General features: G+C 50.0%; 1 protein-coding gene across 2 annotated transcripts in view; it reads left to right on the forward strand.

Moving 5' to 3' along the window:
- The window catches only part of LOC126517613 (vasculin-like protein 1), an 83,614-nt gene extending 58,594 nt beyond the window's left edge, over positions 1–25,020 (forward strand). For both annotated transcript variants that reach the window (XM_072285437.1, XM_050167401.3), the window contains exons 9-13: positions 1,656–1,801; positions 14,250–14,429; positions 15,500–15,624; positions 20,933–21,035; positions 23,367–25,020. In XM_072285437.1, the coding sequence (XP_072141538.1) occupies positions 1,656–1,801; positions 14,250–14,429; positions 15,500–15,624; positions 20,933–21,035; positions 23,367–23,564 (752 nt within the window). In that variant the 3' untranslated portion in view covers positions 23,565–25,020. The remainder of the gene's footprint in view (positions 1–1,655; positions 1,802–14,249; positions 14,430–15,499; positions 15,625–20,932; positions 21,036–23,366) is intronic.
- Positions 25,021–25,232: the final 212 nt, after the last annotated feature.

Here is a 25,232-nt window from a genome sequence, read left to right on the forward strand (position 1 = left end):
TTCACGTGCCAAAACCATGATTATGAAGCATGCCATAGCGGGGGACTTCATTTAATCGTGACCACCTGTGGTTCTTTAGTGTACACCTAAGAATAAGCACCCAAGCAATTCTGCATTTTGCCACCATCAAAATGTGTCGGCCGCCGCCCAGGTTGAACCCATGTTGTTTAGCTTAGCAGTGCAACACCATAGTTGCCAAGCTAATGTGGCTGTGCTTTTGTTTCTTTATTGGATAGCTGCCAACCCAGTAATTATGCTATCAAGCCTCAATGCCTCAATATCTTGACAAATAATTAATTACTATTCCCGCTAATGCAACTAGATCAAAATGCCTGCCAAGTGCAGCCTGGCTTCAGATGGGAAAGGGGAAACTATTCATGTCACTGAAACTTGACGTGGTTGTGGTCTCGTGGTAAGAGACAGTGCCGACGCATACCCGCACTATGATTGTGCTGCCTAAAAGCTTGAGCCCATTCAGTACGTGAGCCCATTCAGTACATCCTAAGCCATGCTGCACTCGATCTGCTCTTTGAACTGGTCACACAAGAGGGGCTGCACTCGAACCCACTTACGATCCCAGATAGAACGATCTATCAGTTATAACGACCCCATTTCAGTTTTCATTTCATTTCATTTCACCCCAATTTTCTGACCCTGCCTATTGAAACTGCCTGCAGATATAATGAACGTTCTTTAATTTGCCGCACTGTTACAATGAACGCTTCGAATCCGGTCACAGTAAAAAGAAGGCACACGTGAAGTACGAAAGCGGGGAAGCGCTACTAAACTGGGTGCACGGCAGGGCGCGCCCCGCTCCAGTCAAACCCTGACGACGACACAGCCTTCAAGATGGGCAAGCGACTGCAGCGCATGGATTAAGCTGCGAAGAAGGTCGAGTGATTTGATGTAACATTCTGTCAAGTTCACATATCGCACTTCGTACGTGAAGTAGTGTACTAGTATTGTGTAGAATGTGTTGCAGGTAACAATCAACTGCACTGCTTGCGTAACCTCTGCGCCTTTGCCCACTGTGTCCGAAACTTGAGTACAGTACAGTGTGATCAGGTGGCTGTGTCTAAAGCCTCAAGCTATTACCACATTTAAAAGCAGAAGACCCCTCTCGCCTAATTACTTATGGGGGTCCAGCAAACACCTGCTCAGCCTCCATTTTTGTTCCAATGCTGCTTGGATTGTGTGCATGGAGCTCTGCCAAATCGGCAGCATTTCCCTCACGATGTGCTAGTGCTGCCCTCCAAAGCAAGAAAGCTCTGCAGTTGGGTGCGATTGTGCTGGATTCCGTATGTGCTGTATATTCCGTATGGATTCTGTTCGCCCTGTTTGCATCTGTGGACGTTCGGTCTAAAGAAAATGTCTACGCCCTTTGGGCTGCGTCTTGTCGCCAAACAATAATTGTCATCAGTCTTGTATGCATCCTCTTTCTTGAAAACTGCTTCGCTACTTTCTGGTCAAGGGTGCTACGTCTAGCTGACTATGTGCATGTCATTCGTGGCCAGAAAGTACTGGGCACACATCATTAAAGCAAAGGCATGCAAAAGCAAGGCAGATGGCGATTATTGCGTGGGGCGAGATAAGCCCCCAACTTATCTTTGAGTGTTGTAGCTGCAGGGCTTTAGCAAGGATTTGGTCTCATGCAGGCGCATCACCTTCTGTCGTGTCAGCGGCCGGTGCCCTCAGCCCCAAGCTGGGCCGCCCCGCCAGCCTGACTGGCCCTTTGCCAGCCGTCAAGAGTGTGTCGGCATCGCAGAACTCCCTTTACAAAGCTCTGCTGCCGTCAAATAAGGTGAGGTGTGGGCATCACTTTCTGGAATGTTTTTTTTCTTCTAATATTGTTTCATTTATTTACTTACAAATACTGCAGTCTTATGCAAGATGTTAGCAGCATGGTATGCATATAGACACCCAGACGTGGAGCAAAAAACAGGGGGACTATGTTAAATGTACAAGTTATTGCGGACGATATGGTAGTGCCTGTCGTGATAGTGCCATTCCCCTTAATTAGTAGTACAAACAATATATAATACGAGTACGAGTATAATACGAGTATAATACAAGTACGAGTGGCACCCACGATGATAATGGAAGAGAGAATAATCTAGAGGAATTCGATATCCCAGAAGTAACGCCGGAAGAAGTAAAGAAAGCCTTGGGAGCTATACAAAGGGGGAAGGCAGCTGGGGAGGATCAGGTAACAGGAGATTTGCTGAAGGATGGTGGGCAGATTGTTCTAGAAAAACTGGCCACCCTGTATACACAATGCCTCAAGACCTCGAGCGTACCGGAATCTTGGAAGAACGCTAACATAATCCTAATCCATAAGAAAGGCGACGCCAAAGACTTGAAAAATTATAGACCGATCAGCTTACTGTCCGTTGCCTACAAAGTATTTACTAAGGTAATTGCAAATAGAATCCGGAACACCTTAGACTTCCGTCAACCAAAGGACCAGGCAGGATTCCGTAAAGGCTACTCAACAATAGATCATATTCACACTATCAATCAGGTGATAGAGAAATGTGCGGAATATAACCAACCATTATATATAGCTTTCATTGATTACGAGAAAGCGTTTGATTCAGTCGAAACCTCAGCAGTCATGGAGGCATTGCGGAATCAGGGTGTAGACGAGCCGTATGTAAAAATACTGAAAGATATCTATAGCGGCTCCACAGCCACTGTACTCCTCCATAAAGAAAGCAACAAAATCCCAATAAAGAAAGGCGTCAGGCAGGGAGATACGATCTCTCCAATGCTATTCACAGCGTGTTTACAGGAGGTATTCAGAGACCTGGATTGGGAAGAATTGGGGATAAGAGTAAATGGAGAATACCTTAGTAACTTGCGCTTCGCTGATGATATTGCCTTGCTTAGTAACTCAGGGGACCAACTGCAATGCATGCTCACTGATCTGGAGAGGCAGAGCAGAAGGGTGGGACTAAAAATGAATCTGCAGAAAACTAAAGTAATGTTTAACAGTCTCGGAAGGGAACAGCAGTTTACGATAGGTAGCGAGGCACTGGAAGTGGTAAGAGAATACATCTACTTAGGACAGGTAGTGACTGCTGATCCAGATCATGAGAGTGAAGTAATCAGAAGAATAAGAATGGGCTGGGGTGCGTTTGGCAGGCATTCGCAGATCATGAACAGCAGGTTGCCATTATCCCTCAAGAGAAAAGTGTATAACAGCTGTGTCTTACCAGTACTCACGTACGGGGCAGAAACCTGGAGGCTTACGAAAAGGGTTCTACTTAAATTGAGGACGACGCAACGAGCTATGGAAAGAAGAATGATAGGTGTAACGTTAAGGGATAAGAAAAGAGCAGATTGGGTGAGGGAACAAACGCGCGTTAATGACATCTTAGTTGAAGTCAAGAAAAAGAAATGGGCATGGGCAGGACATGTAATGAGGAGGGAAGATAACCGATGGTCATTAAGGGTTACGGACTGGATTCCGAGGGAAGGGAAGCGTAGCAGGGGGCGACAGAAAGTTAGGTGGGCAGATGAGATTAGGAAGTTTGGAGGGTCAACATGGCCACAATTAGTACATGACCGGGGTAGTTGGAGAAGTATGGGAGAGGCCTTTGCCCTGCAGTGGGCGTAATCAGGCTGATGATGATGATGATGATGATGATAATGCAAAAAAGTGAAAGTAGAATGAAAGAAAGAGGGAAAAGAAATTTAAGGACACATCTTAGGCAAAACAAGAAGTCGCAGTTTCGCCCGAAAGGCAGAGCATTCATTGTGATAGCAATTATTAGACAACTATAACGAAGTAAAGTGAGTAAGCATGGTGTCATGCGTGCACAGGCAAACGTGAACATATCTCATTCGATGACTGCGGGCATGTGCTGTCAGAATGGTGCCGTGACGAAGAGCGGCAGCAATGGGGCGAGCGAACGTTATTGTGCTGCCCCTACCTTCAACATGTTCTTCAAATTTGACGGTACACGAAGTCCAACACGCAGCGCGCGAGGACACTGGGCCACACGAAGCCACAAGCCGTCTCGACTCGCGTAGGCTTTGTACCCGCTGCAGATTACCTCCAAAATATAAGGGGAGCGCGAGGCCACGCTCGCCTGCCTCCCTCCGTGTGTAAATGTGAACATAAAAGGAAAAACGTATATATATATATATATATATTGAAATGGGGTTTATTGTAGCTCGTTCGAGGGATCGCAGGTAGCTCTAGATCACGAGTCCTAGCGCTTCGCATCAACAACCCGCGCTCGTGTCTCGCACCGCAGCGGTGGCAGTCCGCACAGCGCCACATGCATATTACCCACTACAACTACCCCCGGGGCGAAGAGGAGCCATCCTGGCGACCTAAGGCGATGATACGATAAGGGGGTCGTGGTACGGCTTCAGGCGGCTGACGTGAACAGTCTCGCGGCCACGGCGGCGTTTGTCCGAAGATGGTGTCACCGGTTCGACCACATAATTTACAGGCGAAGTACACGCGACGACCCGGTACGGACCTTGATATTTCGGAGCAAGCTTTGGGCTAAGGCCTGGAGCTTGGAAGGGCAGCCGAAGCCAGACGTGAGAGTCCACGGCGAAGGACTGTGTGGGCTGATCGTTGTAGTGGCGATCTTTGTGGATTCCTTGGGTATCCGACGTGAACGAGCGAGCCAGTTGGCGGCACTCTTCAGCATGGCGAGCAACTTCGGAAAGAGGGGTGAATTCAGAGGCATCCGGTTGATATGGTAGTACGGTGTCGAGGGTAGTGGATGGTTCACGCCCATAAAGAAGGAAAAATGGTGAGAAGCCTGTGGTAGCCTGAACGGCGGTATTGTATGCGTACGTCACAAAAGGGAGGACATCGTCCCAATTTGAATGATCCGACGCAACATACATGGTGAGCATGTCCCCAAGGGTGCGGTTGAATCGTTCCGTTAGACCGTTAGTTTGTGGGTGATACGCCGTAGTGGTGCGGTGAATAGTGCGGCACGCGGCGAGTAGCTCATTAATAACTTCGGATAAGAAGAAACGGCCTCGGTCACTGAGTAGTTCTCGCGGTGCGCCGTGCCGTAAGACGAAATGCCGTAAGATGAATGCGGCGACGTCGCGAGCAGCAGCCGAAGCAAGTGCAGCAGTTTCAGCATATCTTGTCAGGTGGTCTACTGCGACAATTATCCAACGATTTCCGGCAGCACTGCACGGAAGAGGCCCATAAAGGTCGATGCCAACCCGATCAAAAGGACGTGCAGGACACGGTAAAGGTTGCAGAGGGCCTGTCGGATGAGAAGATGTCTTGCGTCGCTGACAGGCTGCACATGACCGAATGTATTTGCGGACATAAGAATACATGCCGCGCCAGTAGTACCGCTGGCGGAGCCGCTCGTAGGTTTTCAGGACGCCAGCATGAGCTTGTTGTGGGTCTGCATGGAAATACGTGCATACGTCGGAACGCAAATGGCGAGGGAGGACTAGCAGCCATTTGCGACCGTCGGGCTGATAGTTTCGGCGGTACAAGATGGCGTCCCGTAGCACGAAGTGGGTGGCTTGGCGACGAATGGCTCGAGGGCATGTAGACGTTGAAGGACTGCTTAAAATGTCAATGAGAGACAGAATCCACGGATCTTTTCTCTGTTCAGACGGCATGTCAGTAACAGCAAGCGTAGCAACCAGGCACTCTATGGACGAAGGTGGCCTTTCGTCGGATCGCATGGGCGCACGGGAGAGCGCATCTGCATCAGAATGTTGGCGCCCGGATCGATAAATGACGCGAATGTCAAATTCTTGGATCCGAAGAGCCCAACGTCCAAGACGCCCCGACGGGTCTTTCAGTGACGCAAGCCAGCAGAGCGCGTGGTGGTCTGTCACAACGTCGAACGGACGGCCATACAAGTAAGGGCGAAATTTGTTTAAGGCCCAAACTATAGCTAAACATTCTTTTTCCGTGACAGAATAATTGGATTCTGCCTTCGTGAGAGCACGACTCGCATATGCAACCACATATTCTGGAAAGCCAGGCTTCCGTTGTGCAAGGACGGCCCCAAGACCGACGCCGCTGGCGTCGGTATGAACTTCAGTGGGTGCACTCGGGTCGTAGTGGCGTAGAACAGGCGGTGAGGTAAGCCGACGACGCAAAGTGGTGAAGGCTTGGTCACATGCCGGAGTCCAGTCACGAAGGTCACCAGAGCCAGCCAGGAGCTTCGTCAGGGGAGCGATGATGCAGGCAAAATTGCGCACAAAGCGGCGAAAATAAGAGCAAAGACCGACGAAACTGCGGAGCTCTTTCACTGTAATCGGCCGCGGAAATTCTGCGACAGCACGAAGTTTGTCAGGGTCAGGAAGGACGCCGTCTTTGGACACGACATGGCCAAGTATGGTCAGCTGGCGGGCTCCGAAGCGGCACTTTTTCAAGTTAAGTTGAAGGCCGGCGGTGGTAAGGCAAGTAAGGACTTGGCGTAGACGAGAGAGGTGAGTGGTGAAATCAGGGGAGAAAACTACCACGTCGTCTAAATAACACAAGCACGTCTTCCATTTGAAGCCTCGTAGAAGATTGTCCATCATCCTTTCGAATGTCGCGGGTGCATTGCAGAGGCCGAATGGCATTACTGTAAACTCATACAGGCCATCAGGCGTAATAAAAGCTGTCTTCGAGCGGTCGGATTCATCCACTGGCACTTGCCAATAGCCCGATCGCAAGTCCAAAGAAGAAAAGAATTCGGCACCATGAAGACAATCCAGGGCGTCATCTATGCGCGGTAGAGGATAGACATCTTTTCGTGTAATCTTGTTGAGGCGACGATAGTCCACACAGAAACGAATCGAGCCATCTTTTTTCTTAATGAGTACTACGGGAGACGACCAAGGGCTGCAGGATGGCTTGATAACACCACGTTCAAGCATGTCTTCAACTTGCTCGGCGATGACACGACGCTCGGTGGATGACACGCGGTACGGGCGCTGGCGTAATGGTGCGTGGTGTCCCGTATCAATGTGGTGAGAGACGGTACTTGTGCGGCCTAATGATGCTTGGTTGCAGTCAAAAGAGGCGTGAAAATCATTTAAAAGAGTAATAAGCCGCTCACGTTGTGTCGGCTCGAGTTCATCGGCAATAGAGCGAGAAAAAACATCCGGTGGTACTCGGTTAGATGGCACATGGGGTGCCAGTGCTGTTACGTTGGCAGTATCCACTTCGTCGGGAACAGGGAAATGCACAATAACGTCAGCGTCCACAGTCTGGATGGTACCAATAGTCTCGCCACAGTGCAAAGCCAAAGTGTACGAATTTGGGTTAGAAATCAGTATTTCTGCAGCCCCATGGTGAACCGTGAGGAGGGCGAAAGGCAACAATATAGGCTGGCGGCGAATGAAGACGGCAGCGGGTGAAAACATGACCGTCGCTTCGGCAAGCGATGCGCATGAAAGAGGGACAAATACCGCGCTGTGAGGGGGAAGGTCAGTATCTGAAGCTACACAGATCCTGGTAACATCATGAACTTGAAAGTCGTCAGATGGCAAATCGCACAGAACGGAGAACTGAACCTCAGCACGTGCACAGTCAATGACGGCGTGATGGCGCGACAGAAAATCCCAACCGAGAATCACATCGTGGGAGCAACAAGTTAGCACAAAGAAATCAATCGAATACAAAATGTCTCGAATCAACACCCTGGCAGTGCACATAGCGACTGGCTGAACTTGTTGTGCACTGGCTGTTCTAAGCAATAATACCGAAGGCATCATGGTCACTTTCCGTAATTCACGGCAAAGTTTCTCACTAATCACAGATACCGCAGCACCTGTATCGACGAGCGCAAGACATTTGATGCCATCAACAGACACTTCAATAACGTTAGCGGGGGAAAAACGAGGACTTTGATGCTCCGACGATGACGCAGTTCGTGCCTCAGGAACTGCGGAAATCAGTTTTCCGCCTCAGTAGTACTGGCACTGGGCCTACGACGCATGGGTGAGAGTGAGCGCCGATGAGGGGAAGGCGAGCGACGAGTATTGTAGAGCTGTGACTGCGGTGCTGGTATGTCCTCAGCAGCGTAGATTTCCGGTGGTGGTCGTGAAGGCATACGGAAAGGTCGGAAGCCGGAGCTGGGTGGTCGCGCGGTGCCCGCGAAGGCCGGCAAGCGCCGGCGGCAGAAGCGCGCTACATGTCCCGGTGTACCGCAAGCATAGCATATTGGGCGGTTGTCAGGAGTGCGCCAAGGATTTGTACCTTGCTGCTGTGCGCTGAAAAAGGCAGCGACCTGCTGGCGAGGCGAGGGCGGATGAGAGAACACCGGCTGGAGAGGCGCTGAAGGCGGAGGTGAGAATCCCGGCAGACGAGCCGCCCGTGCAGCGGCTTCAGCATACGTCAGAGGCGCGGCCACAGGAGCCGGCTGACACGGAGGTGGAAGAGCTTCGGTCACTTGCTCTTGAATTACCTGTCGGATCGCTGGAGCCAAATATTGAGAAGGCTTCTCCGTGGTCGGCAAAATCTAGAGCTGTCGCGCGACCTCCTCGCGCACAAATTCTTTTATTTGCGTCAGCAAAGGTGTGTGGTTGTCGCCATTAACCAATGCTGCTAACGAATCTTCCGTAGGCGGTGGGCGCCGAGCTAAGATGCGTTGTTTCCGTAGCTCGTCAAAACTTTGGCACAAGTTGATAACTTCGGCCACGGTACGCGGATCCTTCGCTAGCAACATTTGAAATGCGTCCTCATCAATGCCTTTCATAATGTGTTTGATCTTGTCCTGTTCCGCCATTGACGGATTCACGCGCTTACACAGGTCAATGACATCTTCGATGTAACTTGTGAACGTTTCACCGTGATGTTGCGCGCGCCCCCGTAAGCGTTGTTCTGCGCGAAGCTTGCGCACAGCGGGGCGCCCGAACACTTCTGTGAAACTTGTCTTGAATCTGCTCCACGTTGTGAAATCGTGTTCGTGGTTTCGGAACCAGAGGTTCGCGACGCCGGTTAAGTAAAACAGCACATTGTGCAACTTCGTGATGTCGTCCCACTTGTTATGCTGGCTCACCCTTTCGTAAGATGACAACCAATCCTCCACGTCATGATCATCGGTGCCGCTAAAGATGGCAGGATCACGCTGGCGCAATGCACCGGAAACGATGATCGTCGGAGGCTGTGGCGCATCTTCCTGGGTGGTTTCGTCAGGCATGGTCGCAGCAGTCGGTAGCGTCCGGCTTCGGAGTTCCAGTTTTCGAGGTTACCCCGCAGCTCCACCAAATGAAATGGGGTTTATTGTAGCTCGTTCGAGGGATCGCAGGTAGCTCTAGATCACGAGTCCTAGTGCTTCGCATCAACAACCCGCGCTCGTGTCTCGCGCCGCAGCGGTGGCAGTCCGCACAGCGCCACATGCATATTACCCACTACAATATATATATATATATATATATATATACACACACACACACACATACAGTGGAACCTCGATGATACGAATCTCGCGGGGTCACGAAAAATATTTGTATTAACCGAAACTCGTATCATCGAAACAACTAAAACTAGCTAAATTAGTCAGAGGTGAACTCACTCAGGCACACGTACGCAAAAAGCATTTATTTCTTGAAGAAAAAGTATCTAATGTCCTTCTGCTTCTTTTTCTTTGTCAGGTCACTTAGCAGACTTTGTTCAAATCCATGAAAACGCGTGCACGTGTCGTCGCTGATTTCATCCGCGGCCAAAGCACGCCTCAGAACTTCGAGCGCGTGCAGCGTTTCGGCCGCCGGTGGTTGACCTTCGTCGTCGCCCACGTCTAACACAAAGAATGCGTCCCTAAGCAAAGCAGCTACTCCGTCCTATGGCACGCGGAAAAGGAGGAAAAGCACAAAAGTAACAAAGCGCCACCGCTTCTAACTAAACTTCAAACTCTTCTGCGCCCAGTTCCACGCTCCGCACCAAAAGAGAAAGGGGGAAATCGCGTGACTGCGCACTGTTCTCTGTCGTGGCCGTCGGTGGGGCTGCGTTTATTAAGGCAAAAGTCTTTAATGGCTCATACTCGCGGTCGCGTCCATCCGTGCGCTGGAATCGTGCCAACTGTGGCCCCTCCTCCGCGCAGCGGCGCAACCTCCTCCCCTCCTTAGCAACCGGCGCGCCGGTGCAGGGCGCAGCTGCGCATAGCAACCGTGATATCACAGTAGCGGTAGAACGAGCGCGCGTGCGCGTCGGCGGTGGCAGCTGCACCCACCGCCGCTCCTTCGCCAGACGTCTCGTTACAGTCGAGTGAGTGAGACGCATGGCTCCGAAGCGGCCCAGTGATTCCGCGCCAAGCGGTTCGGGGAAGCGGCAGCGGATGCCGGTTTCCTCCAACACCAAACAACAAAAGAACAAGGAGCGAATGCGCATGCGGCGACTGAACATGTCACCAGATGCGAAAGCAAGGGAGGCAGAACGGAAACAGCGACTGATACCAACCGAACCAACAGCGACTGATTAGATCGCCGGGTACCAAAGGCAGGGAAGCAGAACGAAAGCGGCAGCAGTGACGGGCGATATCGCTGAACACCAAACCGAATGAATTGTAGCGCAGACGGCAGCAGCGTCTGGCTTTTGCCAAGCACACTTTAGAATTTCCAAAGTGACTTCAGTAATTTTCGTATCAACCGACGCGGGTCGAAAACTTATTCGTAACAACCGTTCTCTAGCACGTTGCAAAGTAATGGGGCTCGGCCGGGACCACAGAAAAATTTGTATCATGCGGAAATTCGTATTAGCTGTGATCGTATCATCGAGATTCCTATATATACAGTCTAGCCCGGTTATAACGAAGTCGGCAGGGATCAGAAATCACTTCGCTATATCCGCTATTTCGTAATATGTGGACTATGAAAAAAAAAATGCAAACATGGGCATACCGATTTATTGCCGCTGAAAGAAGTGGTCCAGCGTCCCCTGAACACGTTTCGCGAGTGCGGACTTCAGGATTGCGGCTTCCATACCATCCAACTGCGAACCAAAGATCTGGTCGAACTCCGGACTCCCGAGGTACATCCGTAGCGTGTCAACAGCTGCGATGGCCGCTGCGGAAGTGACCGGCTTAGGGGCACAACTAGCATCGTCGCATTCGCTGTCGGAGGCGCTGTCCGCCAAGGTCTCTTCCATGACACTCCCAGCAGCTTCTTCAGTCTTGAAGTCCTCGGTGGCAACAAGGTCTTCGTCGGCGAAAACGAAGTCCATGTGGCTTAGATCCACAGGCACAAGGTTCAAGTTGCTAGTGGAATCCCAAAGCTGCTCCAAGCAGGCCGTCACGGCGGCAGCATCAGCGGTTGCAGCGACGTCAATCGCGGTAGCTTCGTTCCCAGCAGGCGCCGCCTCCGTGCTGCTGCTTCGGGAGAAGCCTGCTATCTTGAAGCAGTGGCCGATGGTCAGGTGCTTCACATCCCTCCAGGCTCCGCTTGCGAAGAAAATCGCCTTTACCAAAGGCACCTTCATGCCGGCCACGTTGTCGGCAGTGTGAACATCAATAGAGAAATAGAAAACCGCGACTGGCCAAGACGGCCGCTCTCCGCGACGTCATAAAAAAAAAAAGAAAAAATCGTCTCTTCTTTTTACATTTTTCCCCTGCGCGGCGTGCTCTACCGCTCTACGCCATGATGCCGTTCAAGGACGGCGCAACACGAGACCGGCGTGCTATGCGATGCAGTGAAGCAACCTTTCGCTCCGCGGGAGAGCAGACGACGCCACGAAAGGACACCGTCAGCCGAATTTTGCTCTTATATACGCGGAAAAAATCGCCTCAAGGACGCAAAAATGTGTTGATTGACAGATTATTTTTCGGTTGGTATTAAATCTCTTCGTTATATCTGCTAACGCGCTCTTATTTACTTCGTTAAAACCGGACCCAAAATGTATTGAAAATGTAAAAATGGGAGTGGGAAATTGAAATCCCTTCGTTATAACCGCTATTTCGCTATAAGTGGCTTCTTTATAACCGGGCTAGACTGTATATATATATTCACGTCACGGACCCGATAACCAGGTGCGTTTTGAGGCTGGAAATTTCGGGGGGAAAAAAAAAGCCAGAAAGGTCCCGTTATGTTGGTGTTAACACAGTTACTGGGGTATAAAACAAAAGAAGTGTTTTTTTTTGTGTGTTCGTGACATACCAATCAATGAAGAGAACCAACTTGCAAAGTGATTATGCCCTTGAGATGCCTTCTGGTCTCTGTAGGTTACAGCAGCTCTAGTTCCTTGGTGTAGCTTGGGCATTTGTGTTGGCTCGACAGGAAGTACGAGCTGGCGGGTGCTTTCATATTTTTGTAACCTGCAGCTGTTCTGAATTTTTCATAAAAGTTTACTAATTTGGTATGGTTCTACAATTTTACCAAAGTTGCATCAGTATTTACGAAGAATGGAAGTTGTCGCGAAAACGTTTTGCCCATTGGCCTTTAGAAAGTTTTGTTGTTATTCTTCCGAATGTGAAAGGACGCAAAGAGGGGTACAGTCAACGACTGAATTTTCGGACGCCTAAATTTTCGGACATGCCTGATATTTCGGACGTCTTCGCGGCACTGCCACGAGCCCCACAGAATCAATGTATAAGGACATCTGAAGTTTTGGATGCTCTAACCCTCCGCTGTCCAATTTTCCGGACTTTTTGACGCGACGGAAGGTCCTTTGGCTCCTCGCGCAGCGCCCTTGCGAAAGAAATCAACTTGCAGCCGAAGCATATCACCGCTTTGAACCACAACTAGCCGAATCTAGCCATCACACACCGATTTGGTCTGGCCACGCTGGCTATGTTCATCACTGCACTTCCGCCTCCGGCGAAGTTTCCGGAGCGGCGTCATTTCGTTTGTTTGCGCAGGCCACGTTTTGGCTAGCGTGGTGTGTGGTTGTGCTGTTGTGTCAAGTGTGCTCTGCGACGCTAGGCCTAGGTGCTTCGGCGCTCGTCAGCGAACTCCGCTGTTCGCTACTTGAGGATTTTGCTTGCCTTCGATGGCCCCCACTCTGTCTTTATCGTCCTCGCCGATGGCATTGAAGCGTGAAAAGCAGTAGTATACCGTCGGACGACGTGATCAACGACCTCCACTCTGGAGTTTCCATACCCACGGAAATAACTTTTGAATAGTTTGTTGACGCTGACAACGAGCTCGCCTTCTGCACAGAACTGACTGACGAGGAAATAGTCCGTCAGGTTGTGGGGGATTCATAAGACTTCGATGTTGAAAATGAGGAGCCAATGCCTGCGTCGCCTACAAGCGCCGAGTTGACGCGAGCACTGTTGACTCTTTCATCGGTGTACAGTGCTGACATGAACCTTGCTCAGATCGAGCCGAATATGATCGCATTCAACCAGAACGCCGTCCAACCAACAATCAACAAGTTCTCCAAGACACTACAGCAATAACACCGGCTGCCCGACGATGCACATGTACATAATAAACCGGCAGTCGGCTGCATACAGTTTTTGAACGCCTATTTTTTATAGCCACTTCACTGATGCTGTGGCAAGGTTTTGGAAGCCTGTTGCTTCGCCCTTTACCTTTAGATCCGAGAAAAAAAAAAAAAAAAAAAAGGTGCTTTTTTTGCATGCATTCATTTTTTCTGACTGCCTGAATTTTCGGACGTTTTTACGTTCCCTAGAGGGTCCGAAAAATCGGTCGTTGACTGTGTTCGCTTCAAGCAAGGTTCTACAGATGTCCCTGAACGAGGTGAAAATGACGACACCATGGTTGCTGAACAGGTTCCTGTGATCTAAAAATGGCGTCTACGGGTTAATTGTTATTGATGTGTGTATGTATCTGAAAGGGGTTTGTTTGCTCAGGGAATGCTTGAAGAAAATGTGTGCTATACCATTTTTACCCCTCTCTTTTTCCTCTGGTATCCGCAGAATATTATGCATTCTAATGTTCATGGATTGGCAAGTGCATTCTATTAGAAAGGCAGCTGCTTTGAGCATTGGGGGTGTGTGTATGAATGTAACAGTGGTAAAGTGAAAAATGTTAGGCATTGTAATGTTAAGAGACAGGAAGTGAGCAGTGTGGATCAGAGAGCAAATGGAGATAGCCGATATTCTAGCTGAAACTAAGAGAAAAGAAAATAGAACTCGGCAGGCCATGTAACGCGTAGGGGCAGACACGCAGTGGGCCATTAAAGTTACAGAATGGGTGCCAAGGGAAGGGCAGCACAGTCGACCACGGCAGGCAATTAGGGGGGGTGACGAAATTGGGAAATTGCAGGCGTGAGTTGGAATCGGCTAGCGCAAGACGGGGGTAATTCGTCCTGCAGTGGACGTAAAAATGGGCTGACGATGTTGGATGTGCAGAAGGGCCAGCTGGCGCATGCTATGGAGATCCTGGTGAAGCACCCCAAGACCAAGGGCAACAAGGGCGACTTCCTCAAAGCACTGCGCTCTGCTGATGGCAAGGACGATGAGCCAGCGGCGGCCAAGGGGGCAGGTGGTGACACCATGGACCTGCACGACCGTACCAACGGTCACGCCGAGGTAACTGCTTCCTCCCCCTCCCCCCTCTTTTTCAGACACTTATTTGTAATAGCAATTGTACGTTCTCTCAGTATTCCTTTGTGGCGGCAGTGAAATTTCGTTATACAGACGAGCTTCAATATACTGTATTTACTCGCATAATGAACACCCTTGCGTAATGAACGCAGCCCCCGTTTTTTCAACCAAGAAGTGTGTTTTTTTAAAATGTTTCTCGCATAATGATCGCACCCTGAACTTGCTGCAGTGAAGCAGGAGACATACGGTACGATTCGGCATCTGATATGGCGTTCAGCGGGTGCGATTGTGTCCGACGCCTTGTCGCCCGCCGAATCGTACTGTGTCTCCGACTTTCATTGCGACAGCGGTCATATGGATGCTCCAGGCACATTTTTGCCATCGTCGTCATCGCCGAGCCCTGCATGGTTTAGGTGTGAGTGAAAGAGTGTGAGGGAAGTCGACGATCGTGGCTCAATGTCGTGCGCCGTCTCTCGTTGCGTAAAAGACCCTTGGAGGAGGGGAGGGAGGGATGGCAACATTGTACTCTGGCAGTTTGATTTTCGGGGCGACGAGTCACCACGGAGGGTAGAAGACATCAGAGATCCAAAACTCGTGTGGTGGCAGGCGTTTTTTTTGCACCTTCATCACCGTGTTGATGCAAGCCCCCTGTCTGTCCCAACAAGTCCGGTTGCCAGTGGGTGCCTTTTGTGCTGCACAGAAACGTCAAAGAAGTGTCGGTGGGTTTTCAGCCGTCCTCATAATAGGAAATGGAGGGTGACGTGCCTCTGCACCTACTACGTAGCCCGAGGTTGCTTGCAGAATGCTCGCAGAATGCCGAAGGAAACTCTAAGGCTTGTAGCTGAAGCCGCTCTTCTAGCGTTGAAGCCGCTCTTCAGATGAATGCGAGATCCCATGCAGGAGAGGTGAAGAATGTGCTCTTTTAGCATTTACCCTATTTGTAACCTTTGACAGGAGGTCCCCCTTACTGCCTAGTGCTCTCGGGCCTTCATCTGCATGTTTATTTGCATGCTCTTTTCTGCTGTGAACCTAATACTGATGCCGATTCTGCGCAGGAGGACAACGGCCCGAGGGACGACGAGGGCGGCGACTTGGAGCCTTCAACGTGCGACGTGGGAAAGCTGTCACTCGAGACGCCCGAACATCCGCCACTGTCTAGCTCGCTGGAGGCAGAGCAGAGGTGAGTATCACTTCGCAGAAAAGGCAGAAAGTTCTGGCCAGCTGGCCACAAGCTCCTTAACAAACAGTTTAAGAAGCGACACAGATATGAGGGCAGTACAAAATACCAATTACTGAATGACAGTTCATTGCTGGATACGCTACGCATGCATAACAGCGAGAGAGTGAGAGACATTTTGTCATTGGAGGCGAGTGAATCGGGTGCGAGAGAAAACACCTTATGCCAGGCTCCCTTGCTTTTTGCTGACGGACTTGTGCCAGTTCACCAGAGCAGTCATTTGGGATTTGGCTTAGCAAAACTTGATCGCAACACAACTTTGTGACAGCACATAGGCACGGAGTTCTACTCTTGCGCAGCAGCTACATTTCTTGCTTGTTACTGGGCTACTGTTCTTCTGGGCTACTGGGCTAGTATGTTCTCGTGTGATACTGCATTTAAAGGGGTACACGGCCTTTCAAAGCCAAAAAATTATGAGAAACTTCTGATTTTTGAAAAACCCCTTGCAGTAGAACCCCTTTACGTTTTTCAAGGGACTGTGTAAAAAATAAAGCCAGGAAAGCATTACAATGAGGAATGCTGCAAATTGCCACAGCAACGTCAGAAACAGCTCTGAGTGGTGTCAGTACAGTTATTAGGCCTACATACACATACAATGTTCCGTGGCTGTGGATCTGTTTGGCTCTTGATGTGCTTCACCGCATCATCATCAGCAGCAGGCTGGCACTCTGTTCGGCTCTTGATGTGCTTCACCGCATCATCATCATCAGCAGTAGCCTGGCGTAGCCAGGTTGCTGCTGCTGATGATGATGAGGTGAAGCACATCAAGAGCCTAACAGATCCACTGCATAACACTGCTTCACCTCATAACACAGCTTTATTGTGGCGAAGCTGATGAAAGAGAACCGGCGATCGTGTAATGCATAATCTGATTTTTACCGATCCACATGAAGTATGCATAGCCAGTTGCACTGTGCACTTCTTTTTCCGATACGCTTATGCAGTGCCTCGCTTGTGCAACTTTGGCTGCTTATTGAAAGTTTCGGTCGCTCGTTGCTGACTAGCCGGCTGGCTGCACTGCTAAACTCATGTGACTGCCGCATTGAAATACAACAGAAGATGCGGGAGTGTTGCATGCTGTTGATGTCTCATAGGGGAACGTAATACATTGTAGTCAATGGCATTTAGGTCGGGACTGCAAAAGCGCGACGTAGCAGCCAGGAAAATCCAACAACGAGGAATATATCAACGGGTTCCACTGTATATGGACTACACATGTCATAAACTACGTTTTTGTGTAATTATCAGCACCTAATCCATCATGAAGCTCCTTCAAATCAAATATATTGAATGAGCAGCGGCAGTGGCAAAATAGTGCTGGCACATTGCGAACTTGGAGCAAACGCCGCTCCCACCTAACCAACAGGTGCTGTCTTGGTTTTGTTTTATTTTTGAATTCTTGCGCATTCGTTTTTACACCCTTAGTGGCAGCGACGGAGGCGTGGCTAAAGAGCAATTCACTTGTGATGGAGGGCTTGTGGAAGCGTTTCCCGCATCTCGGTTGCAAAGCTTCAATTGGACAAAGTAATCGCAAGTGGGGGAATGCGTGACTGCTCGTGGCTGCTGTACACGATGGCACGGTGGTCTCCCCTGACAGTCGCCCCATGCGTCGTCTGCCGTGGCTGCTTGCTTGCTTCATTGCTGCCTGTCTTTGTTTACTCCACTCCACTTTTCGCTAGCTCTGCAATAGCTTGCCGTTACTTCTACTTGAACAGTTTCATGTAGGCTGCCTGATTTTTGCCTGGGCGAACACTATGCGCGGAACGAAGCTACGTGCATTCGATGAGTGGTTTAGTGTGCGATAAAGCGTTTTATGAACATCGTGTACCGTATAGTGCGGAATATAGGTCGAGGTTTTTTCCAAAAGATATTACTAAAAGTTCACCCCTCGACTTATATACCAACCCTTGGCACAACATGAATAGTCGTCTGGCAACGTGTAGGAGCGCAGACCTTTCGGCATCCGCATCATTATGGCCTCCTTGGTGACCGAAGCGGCCCAACTCGCGGGCGCCGCACGGTTCTTTATTCTATGGCGCGGTGCACCCGGAGCTCGAAGACGGTGGCGGATTTCGTCCGCGAGCATCGTGCCATATCTTTGCCAGTGACAGCAGAACTCATCCGCATCAAAGCTATTGAGAACGCCCGAGAATCTGGACTGGCTAAGGAACAATTCAAGCGCTCCATTTATTGGGTTCGTCGCTTCATGCGACGCAAGGGATTCGCACTTCGACGGCGCACATCAATCTGCCAGAAGCTGCCAGAGGCATACGAGGACAAGCTGGTTGAATTCCAGCGCTATGTTATCCGTCTCCGGCACCAGCATGGTTACATGTTGGGACAGATCGGCAACGGTGATGAAACGCCGGTGTGGTTCGACATGCCGTCGCCCACCACAGTGTGCGAACGCAGCGCAAAAGAAGTCAAGCTTCTTTCTACGGGGAATGAGCATTCGCGCTTCACGGTGATGCTCGCATGTACTGCAGACGGCAGAAAGCTGCCCCCATACATAATATTCAAAAGGAAGACGCTGCCGAAAGAGGCTTTCCCGCGGGATGTCGTTCGCGTGAATGTAAAGGGCTATATGGACGAGGCCCTTATGCTCAATTGGATTAAGACCGTCTGGAATCGGCGACCCGGCGCACTCCTGCGGTGTCCGAACATGCTCGTCTTGGATGCCTTTCGCGGGCACTTGACCGCAGGTGTGAAGCAGGCACTCCGCGACGGGAGGACGGAACTTGCCGTCATTCCGGGAGGCATGACGTCAACACTTCAGCCACTGGACGTCGTGCTCAACAAGCCCTTTAAAGACCGCGTCCGTGAACAATATAATCAGTGGATGGCCGGCGACAACCCGACGACCCCAACCGGCCGGCTGCGCAGGCCGCCTCTTGCCACTGTGGCCACATGGGTGTCGCAGGCTTGGCGCTCGCTGCCCGACGATATGGTGGTGCGGGTGGTGCGGGCATTCAAGAAGTGTTGCATTAGCAACTCTTTGGACGGCACCGAGGATGACATGTTGTGGGACGCAGCCAGTGAAAAGCAGTCGTCTTCGGACGAGAGTTCAGACAGCTCAAACGAATGAGCAGGTGACGAGTCTGGCGGCACCACTAAATAAAACGTTTGTGCCTTATAATATTTATGTTGACTTCTTTGCTTCAATGTAAGGGGGTCGACCTATATTCCGCCTCGACCTATATTCCGCATTATACGGTATGTTCCATGAAGTTTGTCGACATGGCAGTGCAGGCCACCAATAACGATTATGTCGACTCTTCTAGCGATTTGGCTTCTGTTGTCTCAGTACAAGATAACAATCGGGTCGATGCTGCCAGGGACATATCTAGGCACCATCAGTACAAAAGTGTGTCGTTGCAAGTGTGCCTGGTGTCTTATGCACATCAAACTCGGCGATTGCAGCCTACGCATGGACCAGGCAAGGAAACAAAGCCAGGAGAAGACTCAGCAGAGGAAAAAAGTGTGCAAACACACCTCTAGCTAGTCTTTAAGGCAATTGTAGGCCTAGAAATATGCACACAACTTCAAAGGCCGTTTACTCAAAATGAATTTTTTTTGCTTTACGTGGCTGTTCGCACCAGCAATATCTTGGGAACTGCTTATCAGATCTCTCTCAGGTTTCTTTTATTCTGTACGTGAATAAATTTTTGTGGGCAAGGGAAGCCTGCTTTTTTTTTCCACTACATTTGGTTAGGAGTTTGTGTTAAACATCTAAAATTTGACAATTGCAAGTCTGATGAACAACACTAAATTCAATGCCGGGGTACTAACAAATTTAAGAAAAGGGCTCTGTCTTGCCCTGAGGTGCCTGTACAGGAATCATCATAATGAATTTCACAGGGCTAGCACATTTTGCAGTATTATAGGCCTTGCCCAACGGACCATGTGAAATATATTAATATACATTACAACCTCATTGGTACAATTCCGTTACGTACTATTTCCCAGTGTCAACATTTGCGTTTGGGAACACAAGAAGTTATGCTTCTTCTTTACAGGTTCATATGTTTCCGGAAAACGATCTTTCAGCTCCTAACATTCAGTACATCGCCATACTGTAGTCGTATGATACATTTTCCGGCCTCTAGATCCATGCAAGCAGGAGAAGACACGAGGCACGCATGATCTAATGCAGTCGCCGCCTACCGGAGTAGCTTTTCTGCAATACATGCCTGCCCATCTCACCTTAAAATGCCGGCGTGCACCATTTCCCATTCCGGTACCAGCAAATCTGCTCCCGGTTCGTCGCACGCAAAGCTGTAGCAACCAACCCTATTGTGATAAGCACCTTCACCTATCCGTTTTTCAGTGCATGGAGATTAGTGCCATTGGGTGTACTGCACACCTTTATGCGCAATAACCCAAATGTGCCACCTTTCCGTGTTTCAGGTGGCCTGAAGCAAGTGTCATGTTTTGTTCTGATGGTGTTGTATTCCAGCGTTTCCCACCAGCTAGGTGTCATTTGGGTTTCCGGGGGCGATTTTAATCACTACGCAATAGGAAAACGACAATATGTGTCTCGTGTCGCTTGGGAAGGTTATTAAAATGAGCTTCGTCACCATACATCCGTGTTAAGTGGTAAGGCACACGTGTGCCACAAAGGGGGTTTTGGTATCGCGTTAGATTGCATTGTGCAAGCGATTATCGGTCCAATTTTATTTTTTATTACACAAAAGGGTGCTTGATAGAATAGGGTAAACACCATAATCAGACGTTTTCAACTACGGCTATAGCTTGAAAATCTTCCTAGGGAAATCCTAAAATAGATGTTCTTGATGGGAGAGAGACGGGTGTTCAACGCATCCACTGTCCCATGAGCTCTGCTGAGATGGACACTGCCACTAAAGGAAGTCGCTGTTTTGGTCACCATACGGGTCAGATGCACGTGTACTGACTGGTCAAGTTCAAATTATGCACAAAGGCCAATTTTAGGGTCGAAATAACTAAAGTTTGGGCACTTGCCGGGACCTTGGCCGATGTCGAATTAACCGAAAAATCGAAATAATCCGAGTCAAAGTAACAGAATTCTACTGCAATTAAAATTTTTCTTTTATTGCCTGCGTGCTGTTTGGTTTTTCAAGCCACTCGCCGCACTCGGGTTAAATTCAGTGTAAAGTGCCTGTTTCCTTAGATAAAATCTGATGTCATAAGCAGAAATATGCCATTTTCTTTTTTAATGGCCTGTGGCAACATTGTGTCCCATAGCTGCCGTGCTCTGCGTGCACCTTTGCAGGCTGCTGCGGGAGATGGGCTGGAAGGAGGAGGCCTCGGATGACGACGCCTATGCACCGCTCACCGAGGACGAGCTCCGGGAGTTCCAGTACCTGACCAAGATGGTGGGTACAGGCTGCGTGTCGGAGAAGCGTGCAGCAGTTGTCACGCGTGACTCCGTGCTCCATTGCCTACTTAACCGGCAACGCTGCGGAAGCGCACTCTGCATGTTTTGCAGCACCGTTGTTTTAGCTCCTCCAGCCTGGGGCCGGCGTTCTTGGCCAATCGCTTTCGACGATGGCTGCACTTTCACGAGATTTCGCGAGACTCGGCCCACGGGCGCTGTCGAGCTTCTTTCTGGCATTTGCCCGACCCTTGTGCTCTTATGCTTTTCAACGTAGAATCTCGGGAGAGTGGAATTGTCTGGGAAAGTGATTGTCCGAGAATAAATTCGGGCCTGGAGTGTGTACATGCCTATTGTGCAGTGGTTGTCATACGAGGGCGATTGGGACTCTGTGCTGCGTTTCGTACATAGCACGTAACACTGCAAAAGCCATGCATTTAGTGTGATGATATACAAGTCTCACTGTGTGTTTAGCGGAACACTCGTTTTATTTCTGCGATGCCTTCTACGGGATAACTGCTGCGTGTAAGGCTAGGCCAAGTCCCGTGTTATTTGTGCAGCTTGGCACTTCCTGTGTCATGTGATGTACTGTGTCTTGGTTGCTCGTACAAAGGGTGCGCTGCAACCACTTGTCGCAGAAATGTGCCACTCTGCTCATTCAGTGATAAACGACGTTCGGACCTGTGATGCGCACTATGTAGTACTAATTATGTCATGTGCCCCATTGGTGCAATGCATAAGGATGACCAAAATTTCTCACTCCTCGCAGCTCGCTGCTCAATAATTCTGACTCTGCCTGTGTGATTGCATGTTAATTTTGCCCCTTCGATCAGCAAGCAAGAGCAATGTTCTGGTTCCTGTTGACAAGGCTCGTGCAGTCTTCGATGGATTTTTCGACTCCAAAAATATGGACTTGATGGGTACAGTCGAACCCGGCTATATCGAACTCGCCAAAAAACGCCTATCAGTTCGATATAGAGCATAATTCGATATAAGCCTGCTAAATAATTGGATGTCATAAAAGCACATACCATTTATAAAATCACTTTATTGATGAAGCTAGCTTAGTTTCGTACGAAATTAATAGTCCTGCATTTTCTTCTGCTTGGGCAATTTCGCTGCGTGCGAGGCACACACTTTTCCACTTTGTTTAAGGAGTCGGAGCAGCTGAGGCCGCAACATTCCGCATTCGCGCACAAGCACCGGACGAGTGCGAACGCACCAATCACTGCGGAGGATGTGGGCCAAAGACGGTCGTTGCTTTCCTCATTGTGCCCATTTTTACTTGTGCTCGGCACGATGTCGGCAATGTAGTCTTCGTTTCCGGGCTCTCCCGTGGTCGCGACACCCATCACAAACTCGTCCACCGTTGATTCGTCAACAGCTTCCGGAAATTCTGACAGCTCGCTCCAAACTTCGGCAACAACGGCAACGGCTTCGTCGCATTAATCAGAATTTACAGTCATCACCGAGCACGCGGAAGTCGGTACGGCTGAAGCTATTTTGGATGAACCACTCGTACACGGCCGTGCGTACGCGTCGGGCGCCACGGGCACTACGGGCATCGGGTGGCGAGTTAGGCCGCTTTAGTCCTAATTTCCCCCTTCAAGATCGTGCCGAGAGTGCACCTCGAAATCTTGTACGTTGCGGGGACATCCGACATGTCACCGCGTTCGACCCGATTTATGATTTCGAGCTTCACGACGAAAGGCGAATTCTGCCGCTTCATCACGGCAACACTGCGGGAGAAGGCGCACACAATGAATCAGATAAGCAGCGAGATAACTCGCACTTTCGCCATCTTGTACGACGAGGGCACAAGAGCCTCTGATTGGCTGTCTGAGCAAGCGCTGCGGGTGGGCGGGCCAGCATCATTGTAGGGGGGTATCGGCGGCTCTGAGGTAGCGCGGTCACATAGGGAGAGCGGTTGGATGGAGCCGTGCCGCCGAGTTTTCCCGTCACCGCGAGGGAAAGCCAACTTCCGGGGGCACTTCCCGCTGCTTGACGTTCGATATATCGGGGGTCGCTACTAGTCTTGTTCGATGTAAGCGTAATTTTTGCTATATATACTCATTATAACTATACCGTGTCCAGAAATTGTTCTATATATGGAATAATTCGATGTAAATGGGTTCGATATAGTCTGGTTCGACTGTATTCCAGACTTCATAAATGCACCGTCAGGGCTCACATAGAGCTAATGCATTTTCACGAACGTTCTTTTGGATGAATTTAGGCCCGAAATTGTTGCAGAGAGTGCCGCCGTATTGTTACCTTTGTGTTTATCTTACGCCGACCTTTGCTGCAATAGAAGTGTGTCTCTCCCACGCAGCGCCAGGAGAAGCAGCAGCAGCAGCAGCAGCCACAGCGCAATGGCATCCAGCGCACCGCAGCAGCTCTGCCCGACCGTGCTGCCCTCTGGAGCCCGCGCCGTGCGTGCGGCCAGGCCTTCACCAACATGGTGGCCCCGCTGGGCAATGGCTGGAGCTCTTCGTCATCTTCATCCGACACAGAATCCGACAGCAACTGACGAGGCACCACTTCGATGCGTTTCCTTGCTTCTGCCAGTTTTGCCTGCCCCCCTTTTCTTTACTTGTGGACTGTGTTCCCGGAGAGAGACTCTGCCCTCCCCCTCCCCCCCTTCCACCTGCTTTCTTTGCCTTCTTTCCAAATACTGTCCGATGGTGGTAAGAGTTTCTTATTTACTGCTCACCCCTGTGAGAATAGCCAACAGGGAGCTCATGCCTCCCCGTTTTTTAGTCGTGACTTTGGGACAGCTGCGGCGGCCTGCCCCCCTTACTGTCCCTGCTAGTGCGCTGAAAGTGCGAGCCTGTCATTGTGTGACTGCCGCCGTGAGAGAGATTTACCCGCATGAAGGACAGCAGTACGTCGAGGCCTTTCGGCGTGATGGATCTTTGTGACTGTTCGTCGGGGGTGAAGTGCTTGCCGCGTGCACATGCCGCTCCATGGCTCGGCCGAAACGAATTTATTCCCTTGTCTCGCTCGTACCCCAGCGTCGGCTGCCTTGACGACTGCAATGCTCGTGCTGCCTTGTGTGACATCGGCCCAGCTTTGCGAGTCTCTCTCTTGTCTTTCATGCGCTACAATGTGCCATGTTCATCCGTTTCACATTTATTTTTATTTTTTCTTGTGTCTTCATTGCATTGTCCTGCAGGTAGCTACCACGCGAAGGGTTATTGCGGGCATGGGGAATATTTCTTGAATTGCAACCCTTGGCGAGGCAGATTGGAAATATTGTGTGATGCAAGTACTGCACAGGTATGCAAGTTTTGCTACTGCCACGTTCTGCTAGTTTGAAGTTCAAAGAAAAAGGCGAGAAATGAATCTGTTTTGCGGCAGGCCCTTTGGCGCGTCGCCTAGGCCCCGAGTGGGTGTCGGTACAGCTCTTAACTCGTCTCGACGTGAATTTGGTAATTTTTAGGTGTGTTGGACGTACTTCTTTTGCACGAGGGTGCTGTTGTCTTGAAATTAATTGTGCACTTGCTAGTTTACTCAAATGCAGTTCAGCATCGACTGAGCCACGTTTTGTCAGTGTTTTCCTCTTTTTTTTTTTTCCTCGTCTCGCTCTCTCTGAGGAAACCACCGCAGACAGGGAGAACAGTGTCATTGTGCAGGTGATGAGGCCACAGTTCTGTGAACTTCGCCCACTGGCGCATTGCTTTGGCGCCAAGCTTCGTCGCTTGGTGTGGCGTGATTTTGTAAATAGACTATTGCCAGGTCTCTTCCTGTGAGGAACGGGATTTGTCTTGAAGGGGCACCCCCTCCCCCCTTCTGAGCGTGCAACGAAGCTTGCAGTGGTGCAAGGGAAATCGTGATGGATGCGACGCTTCTCCCGAGAGATGTCCCACCTCTCTTTTGTACAGTGACTTTTTATTTCTTCTTGTAAATGACATCCCTTCTAAAGTGATTCGACTGAGCACGCTCTTGTTGAGAAGATTGAATAAAAAATGTGAACTTCGAAAGAAGTAGGTGTTTTTCATTCGTCTGCCTTTTCCCGGAGGCTCCGAGATATTTCATGCTTGTGCGCTCATAACGATGCCATTGGGTGGGTAACTCGATGGCAGTTGTGTTAACAAGCACACAGGGTTTCTCAAATTTTAAATGGGGAGTAACTAGCTAGTAGCAGTACAACATGTGGAGTGATGCTCGTTATACCTTGATAAAATATTTGTGATAG

This window comes from Dermacentor andersoni, chromosome 11, assembly GCF_023375885.2.
Source record: "Dermacentor andersoni chromosome 11, qqDerAnde1_hic_scaffold, whole genome shotgun sequence".
Classification (NCBI taxonomy): Eukaryota; Metazoa; Arthropoda; class Arachnida; order Ixodida; family Ixodidae; genus Dermacentor; species Dermacentor andersoni.